Here is a 26,471-nt window from a genome sequence, read left to right on the forward strand (position 1 = left end):
ACACGTGTACACGCGTGTGTACACGCATGCGCGTTTGTACACGTGTGTGTGTACACGCGCGTGTGCGTGTGTGTGTACACGCGCGTGTGCGTGTACACGTGTGTGTGTACACAGCCAGTCATCTCAGTCAGTCGACCCGTGGCACCTGCTGGGTCTGCCCCGTGACCTCCTGCCAGCGGGCGTTCGACACTTCACGTGGCCTCAGGGTGCACATAGCCTGGCACAAGCGTCGTGGTGACGTCACCGCCACTTAGTGGCGCATGGCGGTTGTTGTTCTACACGTGTGTGTGCGTGTGTGTGTGTACACTGTGTGTGTACACGCGTGTGTGTGTGTGTACACTGTGTGTGTGTACACTGTGTGTGTGTGTACACTGTGTGTGTGTGTGTACACCGTGTGTGTGTGTACACTGTGTGTGTGTACACTGTGTGTGTGTGTGCACTGTGTGTGTGTACACTGTGTGTACACTGTGTGTGTGTGTGTACACGTGTATGTGTGTGTGAGTACACTGTGTGTGTGCACACGTGTATGTGTGTGTGTGTACACTGTGTGTGTGTACACTGTGTGTGTGTACACTGTGTGTGTGTGTACACTGTGTGTGTGTGTGTGTACACTGTGTGTGTGTGTACACTGTGCATGTGTGTACACTGTGTGTGTGTACACTGTGTGTGTGTGTACACTGTGTGTGTGTACACTGTGTGTGTGTGTACACTGTGTGTGTGTGTACACTGTGTATGTGTGTGTGTGTACACTGTGTGTGTGTACACTGTGTGTGTGTACACTGTGTGTGTGTGTACACTGTGTGTGTGTACACTGTGTGTGTGTGTACACTGTGTGTGTGTGTACACTGTGTGTGTGTACACTGTGTGTGTGTGTGTGTACACTGTGTGTGTGTGTACACTGTGTGTGTGTGTGTACACTGTGTATGTGTGTGTGTGTACACGCGCATCACGGCTCTTTGCTGTGAATCAGGAACGGATGAGTTTGCTGGGGCGGTCTTTGTCGTCGTCGTCGTCGTGAACCACAGCGACAGGAGTCCAGCCGCTGGCTGAGCGGGTGACCTCGTCCCTCCTCTAGGTCCGCTCCGACGCAAACGGTCCTGGCCGGAGCTGTCAGGGCCGCAGGTGGACGTGGGGGTGGTGCCTGAGGCTCTGCAGCAGCTCCTCCTCGGTGGGCTCCTCCACGTCCTTCCTGCAACGCGGCAGCAGCAGTGAGCCTCACGCTGACCCTGAGACTCAGTGAGACTCACGCTGACCCTGAGTCTCTCACTGAGTCTCACTGAGTCTCACTGAGTCTCTCACTGGGTGTCACTGAGTCTCTCACTGAGTCTCACTGAGTCTCACGCTGACCCTGAGTCTCACTGAGTCTCACTGAGTCTCTCACTGAGTCTCACTGAGTGTCACTGAGTCTCTCACTGGGTGTCACTGAGTCTCTCACTGGGTGTCACTGAGTCTCTCACTGAGTCTCACTGAGTCTCACTGAGTCTCACGCTGACCCTGAGTCTCACTGGGTCTCACTGAGTCTCACAGGGTCTCACTGAGTCTCAGTCTCACTGAGACTCAGTGAGACTCACGCTGACCCTGAGTCTCACTGGGTCTCACTGAGTCTCACTGGGTCTCACTGAGTCTCAGTCTCACTGAGTCTCACTGGGTCTCACTGAGTCTCACTGGGTCTCACTGAGTCTCACAGGGTCTCACTGAGTCTCAGTCTCACTGAGACTCAGTGAGACTCACGCTGACCCTGAGTCTCACTGGGTCTCACTGAGTCTCACTGGGTCTCACTGAGTCTCAGTCTCACTGAGTCTCACTGGGTCTCACTGAGTCTCACTGGGTCTCACTGAGTCTCACAGGGTCTCACTGAGTCTCAGTCTCACTGAGTCTCACTGGGTCTCACTGAGCCTCACTGGGTCTCACTGAGTCTCAGTCTCACTGAGTCTCTCACTGAGTCTCACTGAGCCTCACGCTGACCCTGAGACTCAGTGAGACTCACGCTGACCCTGAGTCTCACTGGGTCTCACTGAGTCTCTCACTGAGTCTCACTGAGTGTCACTGAGTCTCTCACTGGGTGTCACTGAGTCTCTCACTGAGTCTCACTGGGTCTCCCTGAGTCTCACGCTGACCCTGAGTCTCACTGGGTCTCACTGAGTCTCACTGGGTCTCACTGAGTCTCAGTCTCACTGAGTCTCACTGAGACTCAGTGAGACTCACGCTGACCCTGAGTCTCACTGGGTCTCACTGAGTCTCTCACTGAGTCTCACTGAGTGTCACTGAGTCTCTCACTGGGTGTCACTGAGACTCTCACTGAGTCTCACTGAGTCTCACTGAGTCTCACGCTGACCCTGAGACTCAGTCTCTCACTGAGTCTCACTGGGTCTCCCTGAGTCTCACTCTGACCCTGAGACCCGGTCTCCCTGAGTCTCACTCGGACCCTGAGACCCGGTCTCCCTGAGTCTCACTCTGAGTCTCACTCTGACCCTGAGTCTCACTGAGTCTCCCTGAGTCTCACTGAGTCTCACTGAGTCTCACTCTGACCCTGAGACCCGGTCTCCCTGAGTCTCCCTGAGTCTCACTCTGACCCTGAGACCTGGTCTCCCTGAGTCTCACTCTGACCCTGAGAGTCTCACTCTGACCCTGAGTCTCTCACTGAGTCTCACTGAGTCTCACTGAGTGTCACTGAGTCTCACTGAGTCTCACTGAGTCTCACGCTGACCCTGAGACTCAGTCTCTCACTGAGTCTCACTGGGTCTCCCTGAGTCTCACTCTGACCCTGAGACCCGGTCTCCCTGAGTCTCACTCTGACCCTGAGACCCGGTCTCCCTGAGTCCCACTCTGACCCTGAGACCCGGTCTCCCTGAGTCTCACTCTGAGTCTCACTCTGACCCTGAGTCTCACTGAGTCTCCCTGAGTCTCACTGAGTCTCACTCTGACCCTGAGACCCGGTCTCCCTGAGTCTCCCTGAGTCTCACTCTGACCCTGATACCTGGTCTCCCTGAGTCTCACTCTGACCCTGAGACCCGGTCTCCCTGAGTCTCATTCTGGCCCTGAGACCCGGTCTCCCTGAGTCTCACTCTGACCCTGAGACCCGGTCTCCCTGAGTCTCCCTGAGTCTCACTCTGACCCTGAGACCTGGTCTCCCTGAGTCTCACTCTGACCCTGAGACCCGGTCTCCCTGAGTCTCACTCTGGCCCTGGGACCCGTCTCCCTGAGTCTCACTCTGACCCTGAGACCCGGTCTCCCTGAGTCTCCCTGAGTCTCACTCTGACCCTGAGACCTGGTCTCCCTGAGTCTCACTCTGACCTTGAGACCCGGTCTCCCTGAGTCTTACTCTGGCCCTGGGACCCGGTCTCCCTGAGTCTCACTCTGACCCTGAGACCCGGTCTCCCAGAGTTTCCCTGAGTCTCACTCTGACCCTGAGACCCAGTCTCCCTTAGTCTCCCTGAGTCTCACTCTGACCCTGAGTCTCCCTGAGTCTCACTGAGTCTCACTCTGACCCTGAGACCCGGTCTCCCTGAGTCTCACTCTGACCCTGAGACCCGGTCTCCCTGAGTCTCACTCTGACCCTGAGACCCGGTCTCCCTAAGTCTCCCTGAGACTCACTCTGACCCAGAGACCCGGTCTCCCTGAGTCTCACTCTGACCCTGAGACCTGGTCTCCCTGAGTCTCACTCTGACCCTGAGACCCGGTCTCCCTGAGTCTCACTCTGACCCTGAGTCTCACTGAGTCTCACTCTGACCCTGAGTCACCGGAAGATGATGTGTAGGTTGCTGCCGTATGCGAGGTGCTCCTCCTGAGTCTCCCTGAGTCTCACTCTGACCCTGAGTCTCACTGAGTCTCACTCTGACCCTGAGTCACCGGAAGATGATGTGTAGGTTGCTGCCGTATGCGAGGTGCTCCTCCTGAGTCTCCCTGAGTCTCACTCTGACCCTGAGACCCGGTCTCCCTGAGTCTCCCTGAGTCTCACTCTGACCCTGAGTCTCCCTGAGTCTCACTCTGACCCTGAGTCTCACTGAGTCTCACTCTGACCCTGAGTCACCGGAAGATGATGTGTAGGTTGCTGCCGTATGCGAGGTGCTCCTCCTGAGTCTCCCTGAGTCTCACTCTGACCCTGAGTCTCCCTGAGTCTCACTCTGACCCTGAGTCTCCCTGAGTCTCACTCTGACCCTGAGTCTCCCTGAGTCTCACTCTGACCCTGAGTCTCACTGAGTCTCACTCTGACCATGAGTCTCACTGAGTCTCACTCTGACCCTGAGTCTCACTGAGTCTCACTCTGACCCTGAGACCCAGTCTCCCTGAGTCTCCCTGAGTCTCACTCTGACCCTGAGTCTCCCTGAGTCTCACTCTGACCCTGAGTCTCACTCTGACCCTGAGTCTCACTGAGTCTCACGCTGACCCTGAGTCACCGGAAGATGATGTGTAGGTTGCTGCCGTATGCGAGGTGCTCCTCCTGAGTCTCACTGAGTCTCACTCTGACCCTGAGTCTCACTGAGGCTCACTCTGACCCTGAGTCACCGGAAGATGATGTGTAGGTTGCTGCCGTATGCGAGGTGCTCCTCCTGAGTCTCCCTGAGTCTCACTCTGACCCTGAGTCTCACTGAGTCTCACTCTGACCCTGAGTCACCGGAAGATGATGTGTAGGTTGCTGCCGTATGCGAGGTGCTCCTCCTGAGTCTCCCTGAGTCTCACTCTGACCCTGAGTCTCACTGAGTCTCACTCTGACCCTGAGTCACCGGAAGATGATGTGTAGGTTGCTGCCGTATGCGAGGTGCTCCTCCTGAGTCTCCCTGAGTCTCACTCTGACCCTGAGTCTCCCTGAGTCTCACTCTGACCCTGAGTCTCACTGAGTCTCACTCTGACCCTGAGACCCGGTCTCCATGAGTCTCCCTGAGTCTCACTCTGACCCTGAGTCTCACTGAGCCTCACTCTGACCCTGAGTCACCGGAAGATGATGTGTAGGTTGCTGCCGTATGTGAGGTGCTCCTCCTGAGTCTCACTGAGTCTCACTCTGACCCTGAGACCCGGGCTCCCTGAGTCTCACTCTGACCCTGAGTCTCCCTGAGTCTCACTCTGACCCTGAGTCTCCCTGAGTCTCACTCTGACCCTGAGTCTCACTGAGTCTCACTCTGACCCTGAGTCTCCCAGAGACTCACTCTGACCCTGAGTCTCCCTGAGTCTCACTCTGACCCTGAGTCTCACTGAGTCTCACTCTGACCCTGAGACCCGGTCTCCCTGAGTCTCCCTGAGTCTCACTCTGACCCGGAGTCTCCCTGAGTCTCACTCTGACCCTGAGTCTCACTGAGTCTCACTCTGACCCTGAGTCTCTCTGAGTCTCACTCTGACCCTGAGTCTCCCTGAGTCTCACTCTGACCCTGAGTCTCACTGAGTCTCACTCTGACCCTGAGTCACCGGAAGATGATGTGTAGGTTGCTGCCGTATGCGAGGTGCTCCTCCTGAGTCTCCTTGAGTCTCACTCTGACCTTGAGTCTCACTGAGTCTCACTCTGACCTTGAGTCTCACTGAGCCTCACTCTGACCCTGAGTCTCACTGAGTCTCACTCTGACCCTGAGTCACCGGAAGATGATGTGTAGGTTGCTGCCGTATGCGAGGTGCTCCTCCTGAGTCTCCCTGAGTCTCACTCTGACCCTGAGTCTCCCTGAGTCTCACTCTGACCCTGAGTCTCACTGAGTCTCACTCTGACCCTGAGTCACCGGAAGATGATGTGTAGGTTGCTGCCGTATGTGAGGTGCTCCTCCTGAGTCTCACTGAGTCTCACTCTGACCCTGAGACCCGGGCTCCCTGAGTCTCACTCTGACCCTGAGTCTCCCTGAGTCTCACTCTGACCCTGAGTCTCCCTGAGTCTCACTCTGACCCTGAGTCTCACTGAGTCTCACTCTGACCCTGAGTCTCCCTGAGTCTCACTCTGACCCTGAGTCTCCCTGAGTCTCACTCTGACCCTGAGTCTCACTGAGTCTCACTCTGACCCTGAGACCCGGTCTCCCTGAGTCTCCCTGAGTCTCACTCTGACCCGGAGTCTCCCTGAGTCTCACTCTGACCCTGAGTCTCACTGAGTCTCACTCTGACCCTGAGTCTCTCTGAGTCTCACTCTGACCCTGAGTCTCCCTGAGTCTCACTCTGACCCTGAGTCTCACTGAGTCTCACTCTGACCCTGAGTCACCGGAAGATGATGTGTAGGTTGCTGCCGTATGCGAGGTGCTCCTCCTGAGTCTCCTTGAGTCTCACTCTGACCTTGAGTCTCACTGAGTCTCACTCTGACCCTGAGTCTCACTGAGGCTCACTCTGACCCTGAGTCACCGGAAGATGATGTGTAGGTTGCTGCCGTATGCGAGGTGCTCCTCCTGAGTCTCCCTGAGTCTCACTCTGACCCTGAGTCTCACTGAGTCTCACTCTGACCCTGAGTCACCGGAAGATGATGTGTAGGTTGCTGCCGTATGCGAGGTGCTCCTCCTGAGTCTCCCTGAGTCTCACTCTGACCCTGAGACCCGGTCTCCCTGAGTCTCCCTGAGTCTCACTCTGACCCTGAGTCTCCCTGAGTCTCACTCTGACCCTGAGTCTCACTGAGTCTCACTCTGACCCTGAGTCACCGGAAGATGATGTGTAGGTTGCTGCCGTATGCGAGGTGCTCCTCCTGAGTCTCCCTGAGTCTCACTCTGACCCTGAGTCTCCCTGAGTCTCACTCTGACCCTGAGTCTCACTGAGTCTCACTCTGACCCTGAGACCCGGTCTCCATGAGTCTCCCTGAGTCTCACTCTGACCCTGAGTCTCACTGAGTCTCACTCTGACCCTGAGTCACCGGAAGATGATGTGTAGGTTGCTGCCGTATGTGAGGTGCTCCTCCTGAGTCTCACTGAGTCTCACTCTGACCCTGAGACCCGGGCTCCCTGAGTCTCACTCTGACCCTGAGTCTCCCTGAGTCTCACTCTGACCCTGAGTCTCCCTGAGTCTCACTCTGACCCTGAGTCTCACTGAGTCTCACTCTGACCCTGAGTCTCCCAGAGACTCACTCTGACCCTGAGTCTCCCTGAGTCTCACTCTGACCCTGAGTCTCACTGAGTCTCACTCTGACCCTGAGACCCGGTCTCCCTGAGTCTCCCTGAGTCTCACTCTGACCCGGAGTCTCCCTGAGTCTCACTCTGACCCTGAGTCTCACTGAGTCTCACTCTGACCCTGAGTCTCTCTGAGTCTCACTCTGACCCTGAGTCTCCCTGAGTCTCACTCTGACCCTGAGTCTCACTGAGTCTCACTCTGACCCTGAGTCACCGGAAGATGATGTGTAGGTTGCTGCCGTATGCGAGGTGCTCCTCCTGAGTCTCCTTGAGTCTCACTCTGACCTTGAGTCTCACTGAGTCTCACTCTGACCTTGAGTCTCACTGAGCCTCACTCTGACCCTGAGTCTCACTGAGTCTCACTCTGACCCTGAGTCACCGGAAGATGATGTGTAGGTTGCTGCCGTATGCGAGGTGCTCCTCCTGAGTCTCCCTGAGTCTCACTCTGACCCTGAGTCTCCCTGAGTCTCACTCTGACCCTGAGTCTCACTGAGTCTCACTCTGACCCTGAGACCCGGTCTCCATGAGTCTCCCTGAGTCTCACTCTGACCCTGAGTCTCACTGAGTCTCACTCTGACCCTGAGTCACCGGAAGATGATGTGTAGGTTGCTGCCGTATGTGAGGTGCTCCTCCTGAGTCTCACTGAGTCTCACTCTGACCCTGAGACCCGGGCTCCCTGAGTCTCACTCTGACCCTGAGTCTCCCTGAGTCTCACTCTGACCCTGAGTCTCCCTGAGTCTCACTCTGACCCTGAGTCTCACTGAGTCTCACTCTGACCCTGAGTCTCCCTGAGTCTCACTCTGACCCTGAGTCTCCCTGAGTCTCACTCTGACCCTGAGTCTCACTGAGTCTCACTCTGACCCTGAGACCCGGTCTCCCTGAGTCTCCCTGAGTCTCACTCTGACCCGGAGTCTCCCTGAGTCTCACTCTGACCCTGAGTCTCACTGAGTCTCACTCTGACCCTGAGTCTCTCTGAGTCTCACTCTGACCCTGAGTCTCCCTGAGTCTCACTCTGACCCTGAGTCTCACTGAGTCTCACTCTGACCCTGAGTCACCGGAAGATGATGTGTAGGTTGCTGCCGTATGCGAGGTGCTCCTCCTGAGTCTCCTTGAGTCTCACTCTGACCTTGAGTCTCACTGAGTCTCACTCTGACCCTGAGTCTCACTGAGCCTCACTCTGACCCTGAGTCTCACTGAGTCTCACTCTGACCCTGAGTCACCGGAAGATGATGTGTAGGTTGCTGCCGTATGCGAGGTGCTCCTCCTGAGTCTCCCTGAGTCTCACTCTGACCCTGAGTCTCCCTGAGTCTCACTCTGACCCTGAGTCTCACTGAGTCTCACTCTGACCCTGAGACCCGGTCTCCATGAGTCTCCCTGAGTCTCACTCTGACCCTGAGTCTCACTGAGTCTCACTCTGACCCTGAGTCACCGGAAGATGATGTGTAGGTTGCTGCCGTATGTGAGGTGCTCCTCCTGAGTCTCACTGAGTCTCACTCTGACCCTGAGACCCGGGCTCCCTGAGTCTCACTCTGACCCTGAGTCTCCCTGAGTCTCACTCTGACCCTGAGTCTCCCTGAGTCTCACTCTGACCCTGAGTCTCACTGAGTCTCACTCTGACCCTGAGTCTCCCTGAGTCTCACTCTGACCCTGAGTCTCCCTGAGTCTCACTCTGACCCTGAGTCTCACTGAGTCTCACTCTGACCCTGAGACCCGGTCTCCCTGAGTCTCCCTGAGTCTCACTCTGACCCGGAGTCTCCCTGAGTCTCACTCTGACCCTGAGTCTCACTGAGTCTCACTCTGACCCTGAGTCTCTCTGAGTCTCACTCTGACCCTGAGTCTCCCTGAGTCTCACTCTGACCCTGAGTCTCCCTGAGTCTCACTCTGACCCTGAGTCTCACTGAGTCTCACTCTGACCCTGAGTCTCCCTGAGTCTCACTCTGACCCTGAGTCTCCCTGAGTCTCACTCTGACCCTGAGTCTCACTGAGTCTCACTCTGACCCTGAGACCCGGTCTCCCTGAGTCTCCCTGAGTCTCACTCTGACCCGGAGTCTCCCTGAGTCTCACTCTGACCCTGAGTCTCACTGAGTCTCACTCTGACCCTGAGTCTCACTGAGTCTCACTCTGACCCTGAGTCACCGGAAGATGATGTGTAGGTTGCTGCCGTATGCGAGGTGCTCCTCCTGAGTCTCCTTGAGTCTCACTCTGACCTTGAGTCTCACTGAGTCTCACTCTGACCCTGAGTCTCACTGAGGCTCACTCTGACCCTGAGTCACCGGAAGATGATGTGTAGGTTGCTGCCGTATGCGAGGTGCTCCTCCTGAGTCTCCCTGAGTCTCACTCTGACCCTGAGTCTCACTGAGTCTCACTCTGACCCTGAGTCACCGGAAGATGATGTGTAGGTTGCTGCCGTATGCGAGGTGCTCCTCCTGAGTCTCCCTGAGTCTCACTCTGACCCTGAGACCCGGTCTCCCTGAGTCTCCCTGAGTCTCACTCTGACCCTGAGTCTCCCTGAGTCTCACTCTGACCCTGAGTCTCACTGAGTCTCACTCTGACCCTGAGTCACCGGAAGATGATGTGTAGGTTGCTGCCGTATGCGAGGTGCTCCTCCTGAGTCTCCCTGAGTCTCACTCTGACCCTGAGTCTCCCTGAGTCTCACTCTGACCCTGAGTCTCACTGAGTCTCACTCTGACCCTGAGACCCGGTCTCCATGAGTCTCCCTGAGTCTCACTCTGACCCTGAGTCTCACTGAGTCTCACTCTGACCCTGAGTCACCGGAAGATGATGTGTAGGTTGCTGCCGTATGTGAGGTGCTCCTCCTGAGTCTCACTGAGTCTCACTCTGACCCTGAGACCCGGGCTCCCTGAGTCTCACTCTGACCCTGAGTCTCCCTGAGTCTCACTCTGACCCTGAGTCTCCCTGAGTCTCACTCTGACCCTGAGTCTCACTGAGTCTCACTCTGACCCTGAGTCTCCCAGAGACTCACTCTGACCCTGAGTCTCCCTGAGTCTCACTCTGACCCTGAGTCTCACTGAGTCTCACTCTGACCCTGAGACCCGGTCTCCCTGAGTCTCCCTGAGTCTCACTCTGACCCGGAGTCTCCCTGAGTCTCACTCTGACCCTGAGTCTCACTGAGTCTCACTCTGACCCTGAGTCTCTCTGAGTCTCACTCTGACCCTGAGTCTCCCTGAGTCTCACTCTGACCCTGAGTCTCACTGAGTCTCACTCTGACCCTGAGTCACCGGAAGATGATGTGTAGGTTGCTGCCGTATGCGAGGTGCTCCTCCTGAGTCTCCTTGAGTCTCACTCTGACCTTGAGTCTCACTGAGTCTCACTCTGACCTTGAGTCTCACTGAGCCTCACTCTGACCCTGAGTCTCACTGAGTCTCACTCTGACCCTGAGTCACCGGAAGATGATGTGTAGGTTGCTGCCGTATGCGAGGTGCTCCTCCTGAGTCTCCCTGAGTCTCACTCTGACCCTGAGTCTCCCTGAGTCTCACTCTGACCCTGAGTCTCACTGAGTCTCACTCTGACCCTGAGACCCGGTCTCCATGAGTCTCCCTGAGTCTCACTCTGACCCTGAGTCTCACTGAGTCTCACTCTGACCCTGAGTCACCGGAAGATGATGTGTAGGTTGCTGCCGTATGTGAGGTGCTCCTCCTGAGTCTCACTGAGTCTCACTCTGACCCTGAGACCCGGGCTCCCTGAGTCTCACTCTGACCCTGAGTCTCCCTGAGTCTCACTCTGACCCTGAGTCTCCCTGAGTCTCACTCTGACCCTGAGTCTCACTGAGTCTCACTCTGACCCTGAGTCTCCCTGAGTCTCACTCTGACCCTGAGTCTCCCTGAGTCTCACTCTGACCCTGAGTCTCACTGAGTCTCACTCTGACCCTGAGACCCGGTCTCCCTGAGTCTCCCTGAGTCTCACTCTGACCCGGAGTCTCCCTGAGTCTCACTCTGACCCTGAGTCTCACTGAGTCTCACTCTGACCCTGAGTCTCTCTGAGTCTCACTCTGACCCTGAGTCTCCCTGAGTCTCACTCTGACCCTGAGTCTCACTGAGTCTCACTCTGACCCTGAGTCACCGGAAGATGATGTGTAGGTTGCTGCCGTATGCGAGGTGCTCCTCCTGAGTCTCCTTGAGTCTCACTCTGACCTTGAGTCTCACTGAGTCTCACTCTGACCCTGAGTCTCACTGAGCCTCACTCTGACCCTGAGTCTCACTGAGTCTCACTCTGACCCTGAGTCACCGGAAGATGATGTGTAGGTTGCTGCCGTATGCGAGGTGCTCCTCCTGGTTGCAGTCGGCAGGTCCCTGGTTCTGGCTGCGGTCCCACTTGGTGATGAAGCTCTGCCCATCACCAACATCACCACCAACATCACCATCATCATCAACATCACCAACATCACCATCGTCACCATCGTCACCATCGTCACCACCAACATCATCATCATCAACACCACCAACATCACCATCATCACCAACATCATTATCAACATCACCAACATCACCATCATCATCAACATCACCATCATCATCACCACCAACATCGTCACCATCGTCACCACCAACATCACCATCATCATCAACATCACCAACATCACCAACATCACCATCATCACCATCGTAACCATCGTCACCACCGTCACTATCATCACCAACATCATCACCAACATCATCATCAACATCACCAACATCACCATCATCACCAACATCATCATCACCAACATCACCATCGTCACCATCATCATCAACATCACCACCAACATCACCATCATCACCAACATCACCATCATCAACATCACCAACATCACCAACATCATCAACATCACCACCGTCACCATCGTCACCATCGTCACCAACATCATCACCAACATCATCATCATCAACATCACCATCATCACCATTATCATTAACATCACCATCATCATCAACATCACCATCGTCACCAACATCACCATCATCAACATCACCAACATCACCATCGTCACCAACATCACCACCAACATCACCATCATCATCAACATCACCATCGTCACCAACATCATCACCAACATCACCATCATCACCAACATCACCATCATCATCAACATCACCACCAACATCACCACCGTCACCACCGTCACTATCGTCACCATCACCACCATCACCAACATCATCACCATTATCATCAAACAGAGACAAAGATCCCCCGTGTAGCCTCTAACAGGCTGCAGGGGCAAGTGCTGTTAGCTAGCACCTCACACACAGACAAAGGTCCCCCGTGTAGTCTCTAACAGACTGCAGGGGCAAGTGCTGTTAGCTAGCACCTCACACACAGACACAGACAAAGATCCCCCGTGTAGCCTCCAACAGACTGCAGGGGCAAGTGCTGTTAGCTAGCACCTCACACACAGACACAGACAAAGATCCCCCGTGTAGCCTCTAACAGACTGTAGGGGCAAGTGCTGTTAGCTAGCACCTCACACACAGACACAGACAAAGGTCCCCCGTGTAGCCTCTAACAGGCTGCAGGGGCAAGTGCTGTTAGCTGATCGGTACTGCTCATCAGTGGCAGGGTTGTTCTATCGATGATCGATCGGTGGGTATTGATCGCCAGGTTCAGAGTTGTTCCATCATTGATCTATCGGTGGGTACTGATCGCCAGCGGCAAGGTTGTTCCATCATTGATCGATCGGTGGGTATTGATCACCAGGTTCAGGGCTGTTCCGTCATTGATCGATCGGTGAGTACTGATCGCCAGCGGCAAGGTTGTTCCGTCATTGATCGATCGGTGGGTATTGATCATCAGTGGCAAGGTTGTTCCATCATTGATCGATCGGTGGGTATTGATCATCAGTGGCAGGGTTGTTCCATCAATGATCGATCGGTGGGTATTGATCACCAGGTTCAGGGCTGTCCCAACATTGATTGATCTGTGGGTATTGCTCGTCAGGTTCAGAGTTGTTCCGTCATTGATCGATCGGTGGGTACTGATCGCCAGCGGCAAGGTTGTTCCATCATTGATCGATCGGTGGGTATTGATCATGTATTGATCATCAGGCCCGGGTTATCACCTCGAGAATGAGTGCCACGAAGAGGTTGACCCAGATGACGGAGGAGACGAACCACCAGCACACAAAATAGAGCTGAGACCACCTGCAGGGAGACACGCGGAGACACGCGGAGACACAGTGGAGACACAGTGGAGACACAGAGACACACAGAGACACACAGAGACACAGTGGGGACATAGTGGAGACACACAGAGACACACAGAGACACAGTGGAGACACACAGAGACACACAGAGACATAGTGGAGACACACAGAGACACACAGAGACACAGTGGAGACACACAGAGACACAGTGGAGACAGTGGAGACACACAGAGACACACAGAGACACAGTGGAGACACACAGAGACACACAGAGACATAGTGGAGACACACAGAGACACACAGAGACACAGTGGAGACACACAGAGACACACAGAGACACAGTGGAGACACACAGAGACACACAGAGACACAGTGGAGACACAGTGGAGACACACGGAGACACAAAGAGACACAGTGGAGACACAGTGGAGACACACAGAGACACACGGAGACACAGTGGAGACACACAGAGACACACAGAGACACAGTGGGGACATAGTGGAGACACACGGAGACACAGTGGAGACACACAGAGACACAGTGGAGACACACAGAGACACAGTGGAGACACACAGAGACACACAGAGACACACAGAGACACAGTGAACCAGATGACGGAGGAGACGAACCACCAGCACACAAAATAGAGCTGAGACCACCTGCAGGGAGACACGCGGAGACACAGTGGAGACACAGTGGAGACACACAGAGACACACAGAGACACACAGAGACACAGTGGAGACAGTGGGGACACACAGAGACATAGTGGGGACACACAGAGACACAGTGGAGACTCACGGAGACACACAGAGACACACAGAGACACACAGAGACACAGTGGGGACACACAGAGACACAGTGGAGACACACAGAGACACAGTGGAGACTCACGGAGACACACAGAGACACACAGAGACACACAGAGACACAGTGGAGACACACAGAGACACACAGAGACACACAGAGACACACAGAGACACAGTGGGGACACACAGAGACACACAGAGACACACAGAGACACACAGAGACACACAGAGACACAGTGGAGACACACAGAGACACACAGAGACACAGTGGAGACACACAGAGACACACAGAGACACAGTGGAGACACAGTGGAGACACACAGAGACACACAGAGACACACAGAGACACACAGAGACACAGTGGAGACACAGTGGAGACACACAGAGACACACAGAGACACACAGAGACACAGTGGAGACACACAGAGACACACAGAGACACACAGAGACACACAGAGACACAGTGGGGACACACAGAGACACAGTGGAGACACACAGAGACACAGTGGAGACTCACGGAGACACACAGAGACACACAGAGACACACAGAGACACAGTGGAGACACACAGAGACACACAGAGACACACAGAGACACACAGAGACACAGTGGGGACACACAGAGACACACAGAGACACACAGAGACACACAGAGACACAGTGGAGACACACAGAGACACACAGAGACACAGTGGAGACACACAGAGACACACAGAGACACAGTGGAGACACAGTGGAGACACACAGAGACACACAGAGACACACAGAGACACACAGAGACACACAGAGACACACAGAGACACACAGAGACACAGTGGGGACACACAGAGACACAGTGGAGACACACAGAGACACAGTGGAGACACAGTGGAGACACAGAGACACACTGAGACATACAGAGACACACAGAGACACACAAAGACACACAGAGACACACAGAGACACACAGAGACACAGTGGAGACACAGTGGAGACACAGAGACACACAGAGACACACAGAGACACACGGAGACACAGAGAGACACACAGAGACACACAGAGACACAGTGGAGACACACAGAGACACACAGAGACACAGTGGAGACACAGTGGAGACACAGTGGAGACACACAGAGACACACGGAGACACACAGAGACACACGGAGACACACAGAGACACACAGAGACACACAGAGACACAGTGGAGACACCGTGGAGACACACAGAGACACACAGAGACACACAGAGACACAGTGGAGACACAGTGGAGACACACAGAGACACACAGAAACACACAGAGACACACGGAGACACACAGAGACACAGTGGAGACACACAGAGACACACAGAGACACAGTGGAGACACAGTGGAGACACACAGAGACACACAGAGACACACAGAGACACAGTGGAGACACACAGAGACACACAGAGACACACAGAGACACACAGAGACACAGTGGGGACACACAGAGACACAGTGGAGACACACAGAGACACAGTGGAGACTCACGGAGACACACAGAGACACACAGAGACACACAGAGACACAGTGGAGACACACAGAGACACACAGAGACACACAGAGACACACAGAGACACAGTGGGGACACACAGAGACACACAGAGACACACAGAGACACACAGAGACACAGTGGAGACACACAGAGACACACAGAGACACAGTGGAGACACACAGAGACACACAGAGACACAGTGGAGACACAGTGGAGACACACAGAGACACACAGAGACACACAGAGACACACAGAGACACAGTGGAGACACAGTGGAGACACACAGAGACACACAGAGACACACAGAGACACAGTGAACCAGATGACGGAGGAGACGAACCACCAGCACACAAAATAGAGCTGAGACCACCTGCAGGGAGACACGCGGAGACACAGTGGAGACATAGTGGAGACACAGTGGAGACACACAGAGACACAGTGGAGACACACAGAGACACAGTGGAGACACAGTGGAGACACAGAGACACACTGAGACATACAGAGACACACAGAGACACACAAAGACACACAGAGACACACAGAGACACACAGAGACACAGTGGAGACACAGTGGAGACACAGAGACACACAGAGACACACAGAGACACACGGAGACACAGAGAGACACACAGAGACACACAGAGACACAGTGGAGACACACAGAGACACACAGAGACACAGTTGAGACACAGTGGAGACACAGTGGAGACACAGTGGAGACACAGTGGAGACACACAGAGACACACGGAGACACACAGAGACACACAGAGACACACAGAGACACAGTGGAGACACCGTGGAGACACACAGAGACACACAGAGACACACAGAGACACAGTGGAGACACAGTGGAGACACACAGAGACACACAGAAACACACAGAGACACACGGAGACACACAGAGACACAGTGGAGACACACAGAGACACACAGAGACACACAGAGACACAGTGGAGACACAGTGGAGACACACAGAGACACACAGAGACACACAGAGACACAGTGGAGACACACAGAGACACACAGAGACACAGTGGAGACACACAGAGACACAGTGGAGACACACAGAGACACACAGAGACAAAGTGGAGACACAGTGGAGACACACAGAGACACAGTGGAGACACACAGAGACACAGTGGAGACACACAGAGACACAGTGGAGACACACAGAGACACACAGAGACACAGTGGAGACACACAGAGACACACAGAGACACAGTGGAGACACAGTCTAGACACAGAGACACACAGAGACACACAGAGACACACGGAGACACAGAGAGACACACAGAGACACACAGAGACACAGTGGAGACACACAGAGACACACAGAGACATACAGAGACACACAGAGACACAGTGGAGACACAGTGGAGACACACAGAGACACACAGAGACACACAGAGACACAGTGGAGACACACAGAGACACACAGAGACACACAGTGACCCAGATGACGGAGGAGATGAACCACCAGCACACAAAATAGAGCTGAGACCACCTGCAGGGAGACACGCGGAGACACAGTGGAGACACAGTGGGGACACACAGAGACACAGTGGAGACATAGTGGAGACACACAGAGACACAGTGGAGACACACAGAGACACACAGAGACACAGTGGAGACAGTGGGGACACACAGAGACACAGTGGGGTCACACAGAGACACAGTGGAGACACACAGAGACACACAGAGACACACAGAGACACAGTGGAGACACACAGAGACATAGTGGAGACACACAGAGACACAGTGGAGACACACAGAGACACAGTGGAGACACACAGAGACACACGGAGACATAGTGGAGACATAGTGGAGACACAGTGGGGACACACAGAGACACACAAGAGACACACGGGGACACAGTGGAGACACACAGAGACATAGTGGAGACACACAGAGACACACAGAGACACAGCGGAGACACAGTGGAGACACACAGAGACACAGTGGAGACACAGTGGAGACACACAGAGACACAGTGGGGACACACAGAGACACACAGAGACACACAGAGACACACGGAGACACACAGAGACACACAGAGACACACAGAGACACAGTGGAGACACAGTGGAGACACAGTGGAGACACACAGAGACACACAGAGACACACAGAGACACAGTGGGGACACACAGAGACACACAGAGACACAGTGGAGACACAGTGGGGACACACAGAGACACACAGAGACACACAGAGACACAGTGGAGACACAGAGACACACAGAGACACACAGAGACACAGTGGAGACACACAGAGACACACAGAGACACACAGAGACACACAGAGACACAGTGGAGACACAGTGGAGACACACAGAGACACAGTGGGGACACACAGAGACACACAGAGACACACGGAGACACAGTGGAGACACACAAAGACACACAGACACACACAGAGACACAGTGGAGACACAGTGGAGACACACAGAGACACAGTGGAGACACACAGAGACACACAGAGACACACGGAGACACAGTGGAGACACACAAAGACACACAGAAACACACAGAGACACAGTGGAGACACACAGAGACACACAGAGACACAGTGGAGACACAGTGGAGACACACGGAGACACACAGAGACACACGGAGACACACGGAGACACACAGAGACACACAGAGACACAGTGGTGACACAGTGGAGACACACAGAGACACACAGAGACACACAGAGACACACGGAGACACACAGAGACACACAGAGACACACATAGACACACAGAGACACAGTGGAGACACACAGAGACACACAGAGACACAGTGGAGACACACAGAGACACACAGAGACACACAGAGACACACAGAGACACAGTGACCCAGATGACGGAGGAGACGAACCACCAGCACACAAAATAGAGCTGAGACCACCTGCAGGGAGACACAGTGGAGACATAGTGGAGACACAGTGGAGACACACAGAGACACACAGAGACACACAGAGACACACAGAGACACAGTGGAGACACAGTGGGGACACACAGAGACACACAGAGACACAGTGGAGACACACAGAGACACACGGAGACATAGTGGAGACATAGTGGAGACACAGTGGGGACACACAGACACACACAGAGACACACGGGGACACAGTGGAGACACACAGAGACATAGTGGAGACACACAGAGACACACAGAGACACAGCGGAGACACAGTGGAGACACAGTGGAGACACAGTGGAGACACAGTGGGGACACACAGAGACACACAGAGACACACAGAGACACACAGAGACACAGTGGAGACACACAGAGACACACAGAGACACACAGAGACACAGTGGTGACACAGTGGAGACACACAGAGACACAGTGGAGACACACAGAGACACAGTGGGGACACACAGTGGAGACACACAGAGACACACAGAGACACAGTGGAGACACAGTGGAGACACACAGAGACACACAGAGACACACAGAGACACAGTGGAGACACACAGAGACACACGGAGACACAGTGGAGACACACAGAGACACACAGAGACACAGTGGAGACACAGTGGAGACACACGGAGACACACAGAGACACACGGAGACACAGGGAGACACACAGAGACACACAGAGACACAGTGGTGACACAGTGGAGACACACAGAGACACAGTGGAGCCACAGTGGAGACACACAGAGACACACAGAGACACACAGAGACACAGTGGAGACACAGTGGAGACACAGTGGAGACACAGTGGGGACACACAGAGACACACAGAGACACAGTGGAGACACACAGAGACACACAGAGACACACAGAGACACAGTGGAGACACACAGTGGAGACACACAGAGACACAGTGGAGACACACAGAGACACAGTGGAGACACACAGAGACACAGTGTGGACACACAGAGACACACAGAGACACACAGAGACACAGTGTGGACACACAGAGACACACAGAGACACAGTGGGGACACACAGAGACACACGGAGACACACAGAGACACACAGAGATACACGGAGACACACAGAGACACACAGAGACACACAGAGACACAGTGGAGACACAGTGGAGACACACAGAGACACACAGAGACACACAGAGACACACAGTGACCCAGATGACGGAGGAGACGAACCACCAGCACACAAAATAGAGCTGAGACCACCTGCAGGGAGACACGCGGAGACACAGTGGAGACATAGTGGAGACACACAGAGACACACAGAGACACAGTGGAGACACACAGAGACACACAGAGACACAGTGGAGACACAGTGGAGACACACAGAGACACACAGAGACACACAGAGACACACGGAGACACACAGAGACACACAGAGACACACGGAGACACACGGAGACACACAGAGACACATGGAGACACGCGGAGACACACAGAGACACACGGAGACACATGGAGACACGCGGAGACACAGCGGAGACACACGGAGACACACAGAGACACGCGTAGACATGGAGACACACGGAGACACACGGAGACACAGCGGAGACACACGGGGACACGCGGAGACACACGGAGATACGCGGAGACAGGGAGACACACGGGGACACACAGAGACACGCGGAGACACAGCGGAGACAGGGAGACACACGGGGACACACAGAGACACAGTGGAGACAGGGAGACACACGGGGACACACAGAGACACGTGGAGACACAGCGGAGACACAGTGCGTGTGCGTGTGCCCATCAACTGCTTCAGCATCGGTGATGGGTCAGTGGTGGAGAGTTAGTGGAGAATTCCACACTAGCCATGTGTCTCTGTGTCTCTGTGTCTCTGTGTCTCCCCGTGTGTCTCTGTGTCTCCTTGTCTCCCCGTGTGTGTCTGTGTCTCCCCGTGTGTCTCTGTGTCTCTCCGTGTGTCTGTGTCTCCTTGTCTCCCCATGTGTCTCTGTGTCTCCTTGTCTCCCCGTGTGTGTCTGTGTCTCCTTGTCTCCCCGTGTGTCTCTGTGTCTCCTTGTCTCCCCGTGTGTCTCTGTGTCTCCTTGTGTGTGTCTGTGTCTCCTTGTCTCTCCGTCTGTGTCTCCTTGTCTCCCCGTGTGTCTCTGTGTCTCCTTGTCTCCCCGTGTGTGTCTGTGTCTCCTTGTGTGTGCCTGTGTCTCCTTGTCTCTCCGTGTGTGTCTGTGTCTCCTCGTCTCCCCGTGTGTCTCTGTGTCTCCTTGTCTCCCCGTGTGTCTCTGTGTCTCCTTGTCTCTCCCTGTGTGTCTCTGTGTCTCCTTGTCTCCCCGTGTGTGTCTCTGTGTCTCCTTGTCTCTCCGTGTGTCTCTGTGTCTCCTTGTCTCCCCGTGTGTCTCTGTGTCTCCTTGTCTCCCCGTGTGTCTCTGTGTCTCCTTGTCTCTCCGTGTGTGTCTGTGTCTCCTTGTCTCCCCGTGTGTCTCCTTGTCTCCCCGTGTGTCTCTGTGTCTCCTTGTCTCTCCGTGTGTCTCTGTGTCTCCTTGTCTCCCCGTGCGTGTCTCTGTGTCTCTGTGTCTCCCCGTGTGTCTCTGTGTCTCCTTGTCTCTCCGTGTGTCTCTGTGTCTCCTTGTCTCCCCGTGTGTCTCTGTGTCTCCTTGTCTCCCCGTGTGTGCCTGTGTCTCCTTGTCTCTTCGTGTGTGTCTGTGTCTCCTTGTCTCCCCGTGTGTGTCTGTGTCTCTCCGTGTGTCTCTCTGTCTCCTTGTCTCCCCGTGTGTCTCTGTGTCTCCTTGTCTCCCCGTGAGTCTCTGTGTCTCCTTGTCTCCCCGTGTGTCTCTGTGTCTCCTTGTCTCCCCGTGTGTCTCTGTGTCTCCTTGTCTCCCCGTGTGTCTCTGTGTCTCTGTGTCTCTCCGTGTGTGTCTGTGTCTCCTTGTCTCTCCGTGTGTGTCTGTGTCTCCTTGTCTCTCCGTGTGTCTCCTTGTCTCCCCGTGTGTCTCCCCGTGTGTCTCTGTGTCTCCCCGTGTGTCTCTGTGTCTCCCCGTGTGTCTCTGTGTCTCCCCGTGTGTCTCTGTGTCTCCCCGTGTGTCTCTGTGTCTCTCCGTGTGTCTCTGTGTCTCCTTGTCTCCCCGTGTGTCTCTGTGTCTCCTTGTCTCCCCGTGTGTCTCTGTGTCTCCTTGTCTCTCCGTGTGTGTCTGTGTCTCCTTGTCTCCCCGTGTGTCTCTGTGTCTCCTTGTCTCTCCGTGTGTGTCTGTGTCTCCTTGTCTCCCTGTGTGTCTGTGTCTCCTTGTCTCCCCGTGTGTCTCTGTGTCTCCTTGTCTCCCCGTGTGTCTCTGTGTCTCCCCGTGTGTGTCTGTGTCTCCCCGTGTGTCTCTGTGTCTCCTTGTCTCCCCGTGTGTCTCTGTGTCTCTCCGTGTGTCTCTCTGTCTCCTTGTCTCTCCGTGTGTGTCTGTGTCTCCTTGTCTCCCCGTGTGTCTCTGTGTCTCCTTGTCTCCCCGTGTGTCTCTGTGTCTCCTTGTCTCCCCGTGTGTCTGTGTCTCCTTGTCTCTCCGTGTGTGTCTGTGTCTCCTTGTCTCTCCGTGTGTGTCTGTGTCTCCTTGTCTCCCCGTGTGTCTCTGTGTCTCCTTGTCTCCCGGTGTGTCTCTGTGTCTCCTTGTCTCCCCGTGTGTCTCTGTGTCTCCCCGTGTGTGTCTGTGTCTCCCCGTGTGTCTCTGTGTCTCTCCGTGTGTCTCTCTGTCTCCTTGTCTCTCCGTGTGTGTCTGTGTCTCCTTGTCTCCCCGTGTGTCTCTGTGTCTCCTTGTCTCCCCGTGTGTGTCTGTGTCTCCTTGTCTCTCCGTGTGTGTCTGTGAGCAGTGGACAGTTATATCCTGTGCCTCCCCTAGGTCGACTCAGCCTCAACTGAGTAGCTGGTGTAGCGGTGTGCAGTGAACATCGCTACCACTGGGGGAGAGACAAAGGCGGCCGGGCGTGGTGCTGGCCACCCACCCCATCTGTGTGTGCCACAGTGCCGGTAGCCTTCATAGGTTGCTGCTGCTACTCGCTACTAACAGCACTTGCCCCTGCAGTCTGTTAGAGGCTACACGGGGGATCTTTGTCTGTGTCTGTGTGTGAGGTGCTAGCTAACAGCACTTGCCCCTGCAGCCTGTTAGAGGCTACACGGGGGATCTTTGTCTGTGTCTGTGTGTGAGGTGCTAGCTAACAGCACTTGCCCCTGCAGTCTGTTAGAGGCTACACGGGGGATCTTTGTCTGTGTCTGTGTGTGAGGTGCCAGTTAACAGCACTTGCCCCTGCAGTCTGTTAGAGGCTACACGGGGGATCTTTGTCTGTGTCTGTGTGTGAGGTGCTAGCTAACAGCACTTGCCCCTGCAGTCTGTTAGAGGCTACACGGGGGATCTTTGTCTGTGTCTGTGTGTGAGGTGCTAGCTAACAGCACTTGCCCCTGCAGCCTGTTAGAGGCTACACGGGGGACCTTTGTCTGTGTCTGTGTGTGAGGTGCTAGCTGACAGCACTTGCCCCTGCAGCCTGTTAGAGGCTACACGGGGGATCTTTGTCTGTGTCTGTGTGTGAGGTGCTAGCTAACAGCACTTGCCCCTGCAGCCTGTTAGAGGCTACCCGGGGGACCTTTGTCTGTGTCTGTGTGTGAGGTGCTAGCTAACAGCACTTGCCCCTGCAGCCTGTTAGAGGCTACACGGGGGACCTTTGTCTGTGTGTGAGGTGCTAGCTAACAGCACTTGCCCCTGCAGTCTGTTAGAGGCTACACGGGGGACCTTTGTCTGTGTCTGTGTGTGAGGTGACACCTAACAGCACTTGCCCCTGCAGTATGTTAGAGGCTACCCAGGGAACCTTTGTCTGTGTCTGTGTGCGAGGTGCTAGCTAACAGCACTTGCCCCTGCAGTCTGTTAGAGGCTACACGGGGGATCTTTGTCTGTGTCTGTGTGTGAGGTGGGTGCTAGCTAACAGCACTTGCCCCTGCGGCCTATTAGAGGCTACACGGGGGACCTTTGTCTATGTCTGTGTGTGAGGTGCCAGCCAACAGCACTTGCCCCTGCAGCCTGTTAGAGGCTACACGGGGGATCTTTGTCTGTGTCTGTGTGCGAGGTGCCAGCTAACAGCACTTGCCCCTGCAGTCTGTTAGAGGCTACACGGGGGATCTTTGTCTGTGTGTGAGGTGGGTGCTAGCTAACAGCACTTGCCCCTGCGGCCTATTAGAGGCTACACGGGGGACCTTTGTCTATGTCTGTGTGTGAGGTGCCAGCCAACAGCACTTGCCCCTGCAGCCTGTTAGAGGCTACACGGGGGATCTTTGTCTGTGTCTGTGTGCGAGGTGCCAGCTAACAGCACTTTCCCCTGCAGCCTGTTGGAGGCTACCCGGGGGACCTTTGTCTGTGTAACTCACGGGCCTGCGTATCTGGAGAAGACGTCCAGGAAGACTTGCCAGTTGTTCACGACCATCACGTCCCACAGCAGCATCAAGGCAGCCTACAGCAAGGCCGTAGTGAAGATCATCACAGAGAGACACAGACAGACACAGACAGAGACACAGAGACACAGAAACACAGAGACCCAGAGACACCCAGACCCAGGACTCAAACCCAGACCAGAGACACAGAGACACAGACACACAGAGACACACAGAGACAGAAACACAGAGACACAGATACAGAGACACACAGAGACACAGAGACACACAGAGACACAGACAAACAGAGACACAGACACACAGAGACACAGAGACACATAGACACCCTGACCCAGGACTAGAACCCAGGCCAGAGACACAGAGACACAGAAACACAGAAACACAGAGACACAGAGACACAGACACAGAGACACAGAGACACAGATACAGAGACACAGAGACACAGAGAGACACAGAGAGACACCCTGACCCAGGACTAGAACCCAGGCCAGAGACACAGAGACACAGAAACACACAGAGACACAGAGACACAGACACAGAGACACAAAGAGACACCCAGACTCAGGACTTGAACCCAGACCAGAGACACAGAGACACAGAGACACACAGAGATACAGAGACACAGAGACACACAGAGATACAGAGACACAGAGACACACAGAGACACAGAAACACACAGAGACACAGAGACACACAGACCCAAGGACTCGAACCCAGACCAGAGACATAGAGACAGAGACACAGAGACACAGAGACACAGACACACAGAGACACACAGAGACAGAGACACAGAGACACACAGAGACAGAGACACACAGAGACACAGATACAGAGACACAGAGACACAGACACAGAGACACAGAGACACAGACACACAGAGACACAGACACACAGAGACACAGACACACAGAGACACAGAGACACAGACACACATAGAGACACAGAGACACAGACACACAGACACAGAGACACAGACACACAGAGACACAGACACACAGAGACACACAGAGACACCCTGACCCAGGACTAGAACCCAGGCCAGAGACACAGAGACACAGAAACACAGACACAGAGACACAGAGACACACAGAGACAGAGACACAGACACAGAGACACACAGGGACAGAGACACAGAGACACCCAGACCCAGGACTCGAACCCAGACCAGAGACACAGAGACACAGAGACACACAGAGACAGAGACACAGAGACACACAGAGACAGAGACACAGAGACACACAGAGACACAGAGAGACACAGAGACACAGAGACAGAGACACAGAGACACAGACACACAGAGACACAGACACACAGACACACAGAGACACATAGACACACCCAGACCAGAGACACAGAGACATAGAGACACAGAGACACAAACACACCCAGACCCAGGACTCGAACCCAGACCAGAGACACAGAGACAGAGACACAGAGACACACAGAGACACACAGAGACACACAGAGACACAGAGACACACAGAGACAGAGACACAGAGACACACAGAGACAGAGACACAGAGACACAGAGACACAGAGACTCAGGACTTAAACCCAAGCCAGAGACACAGAAACACAGAGACACAGAGACACAGTGAGACAGAGACACAGACACACACAGAGACACAGACACAGAGACACCCGGACCCAAGACTCGAACCCAGGCCAGAGACACAGAGACACAGAGACACAGACACCCAGGACGCGAACCCAGGCCAGAGACACAGAGACACAGACACACAGAGACACAGAAACAGAGACACAGAGACAGAGACACAGAGACACAGAGACACAGAGACACACAGAGACACACAGAGACAGAGACACAGAGACACAGAGACACACAGAGACACAGAGACACACAGAGCCACAGATACAGAGACACAGAGACACAGAGATACACAGAGACACAGACACACAGAGACACAGACACACAGAGACACATAGACACCCTGACCCAGGACTAGAACCCAGGCCAGAGACACAGAGACACAGAAACACAGACACAGAGACACACAGAGACAGAGACACAGAGACACAGACACAGAGACACAGACACACAGAGACACAGAGACAAAGAGACACAGACACACAGAGACACAGAGACACAGAGACACCCAGACCCAGGACTCGAACCCAGACCAGAGACACAGAAACACAGAGACACAGAGACACAGAGACAGAGACACAGACACAGAGACACAGAGACACAGACACACCCAGACCCAGGACTCGAACCCAGGCCAGAGACACAGAGACACAGAGACACACAGAGACACAGACACACAGAGACACAGAGAGACACAGACACACAGAGACACAGAAACACAGAGACACAGAGACACAGAAACACAGAGACCCAGGACTCGAACCCAGACCAGAGACACAGAGACACAGACACAGAGACACAGACACAGAGACACAGAGACACAGAGACACAGAGACACACAGAGACAGAGACACAGAGACACCCAGACCCAGGACTCAAACCCAGACCAGAGACACAGAGACACAGACACACAGAGACACAGAGACACACCCAGACCCAGGACTTGAGTGGGTGGGTGAGCGGGTGGCTGAGCGGGTAGGTGAGTGAGCGAGTGGGTGAGCGAGTGGGTGAGCGAGTGAGTGAGTGGGTGGGTGAGCGAGTAAGTGGGTGAGAGAGTGGGTGAGTGAGC

The 26,471-nt window shown here is 54.5% G+C and overlaps 1 protein-coding gene across 1 annotated transcript in view; it reads right to left on the reverse strand.

Annotated features, from left to right (window-relative positions):
- Positions 1–21: 21 nt before the first annotated feature.
- LOC142922967 (two pore channel protein 2-like) overlaps positions 22–26,471 on the reverse strand; it is a 40,223-nt gene continuing 13,773 nt past the window's right edge. The window contains exons 5-8 of the mRNA XM_076063905.1: positions 23,770–23,852; positions 13,111–13,192; positions 11,304–11,404; positions 22–1,189 (exon numbers count right to left, since the gene is read on the reverse strand). Coding sequence (XP_075920020.1) covers positions 1,111–1,189; positions 11,304–11,404; positions 13,111–13,192; positions 23,770–23,852 — 345 coding nt within the window. The 3' untranslated portion in view covers positions 22–1,110. The remainder of the gene's footprint in view (positions 1,190–11,303; positions 11,405–13,110; positions 13,193–23,769; positions 23,853–26,471) is intronic.

Source organism: Petromyzon marinus, unplaced genomic scaffold (assembly GCF_048934315.1).
Source record: "Petromyzon marinus isolate PM22_M1 ecotype Great Lakes invasive population unplaced genomic scaffold, UKy_Petmar_22M1.pri1.0 PM_Scaffold_234, whole genome shotgun sequence".
Classification (NCBI taxonomy): Eukaryota; Metazoa; Chordata; class Hyperoartia; order Petromyzontiformes; family Petromyzontidae; genus Petromyzon; species Petromyzon marinus.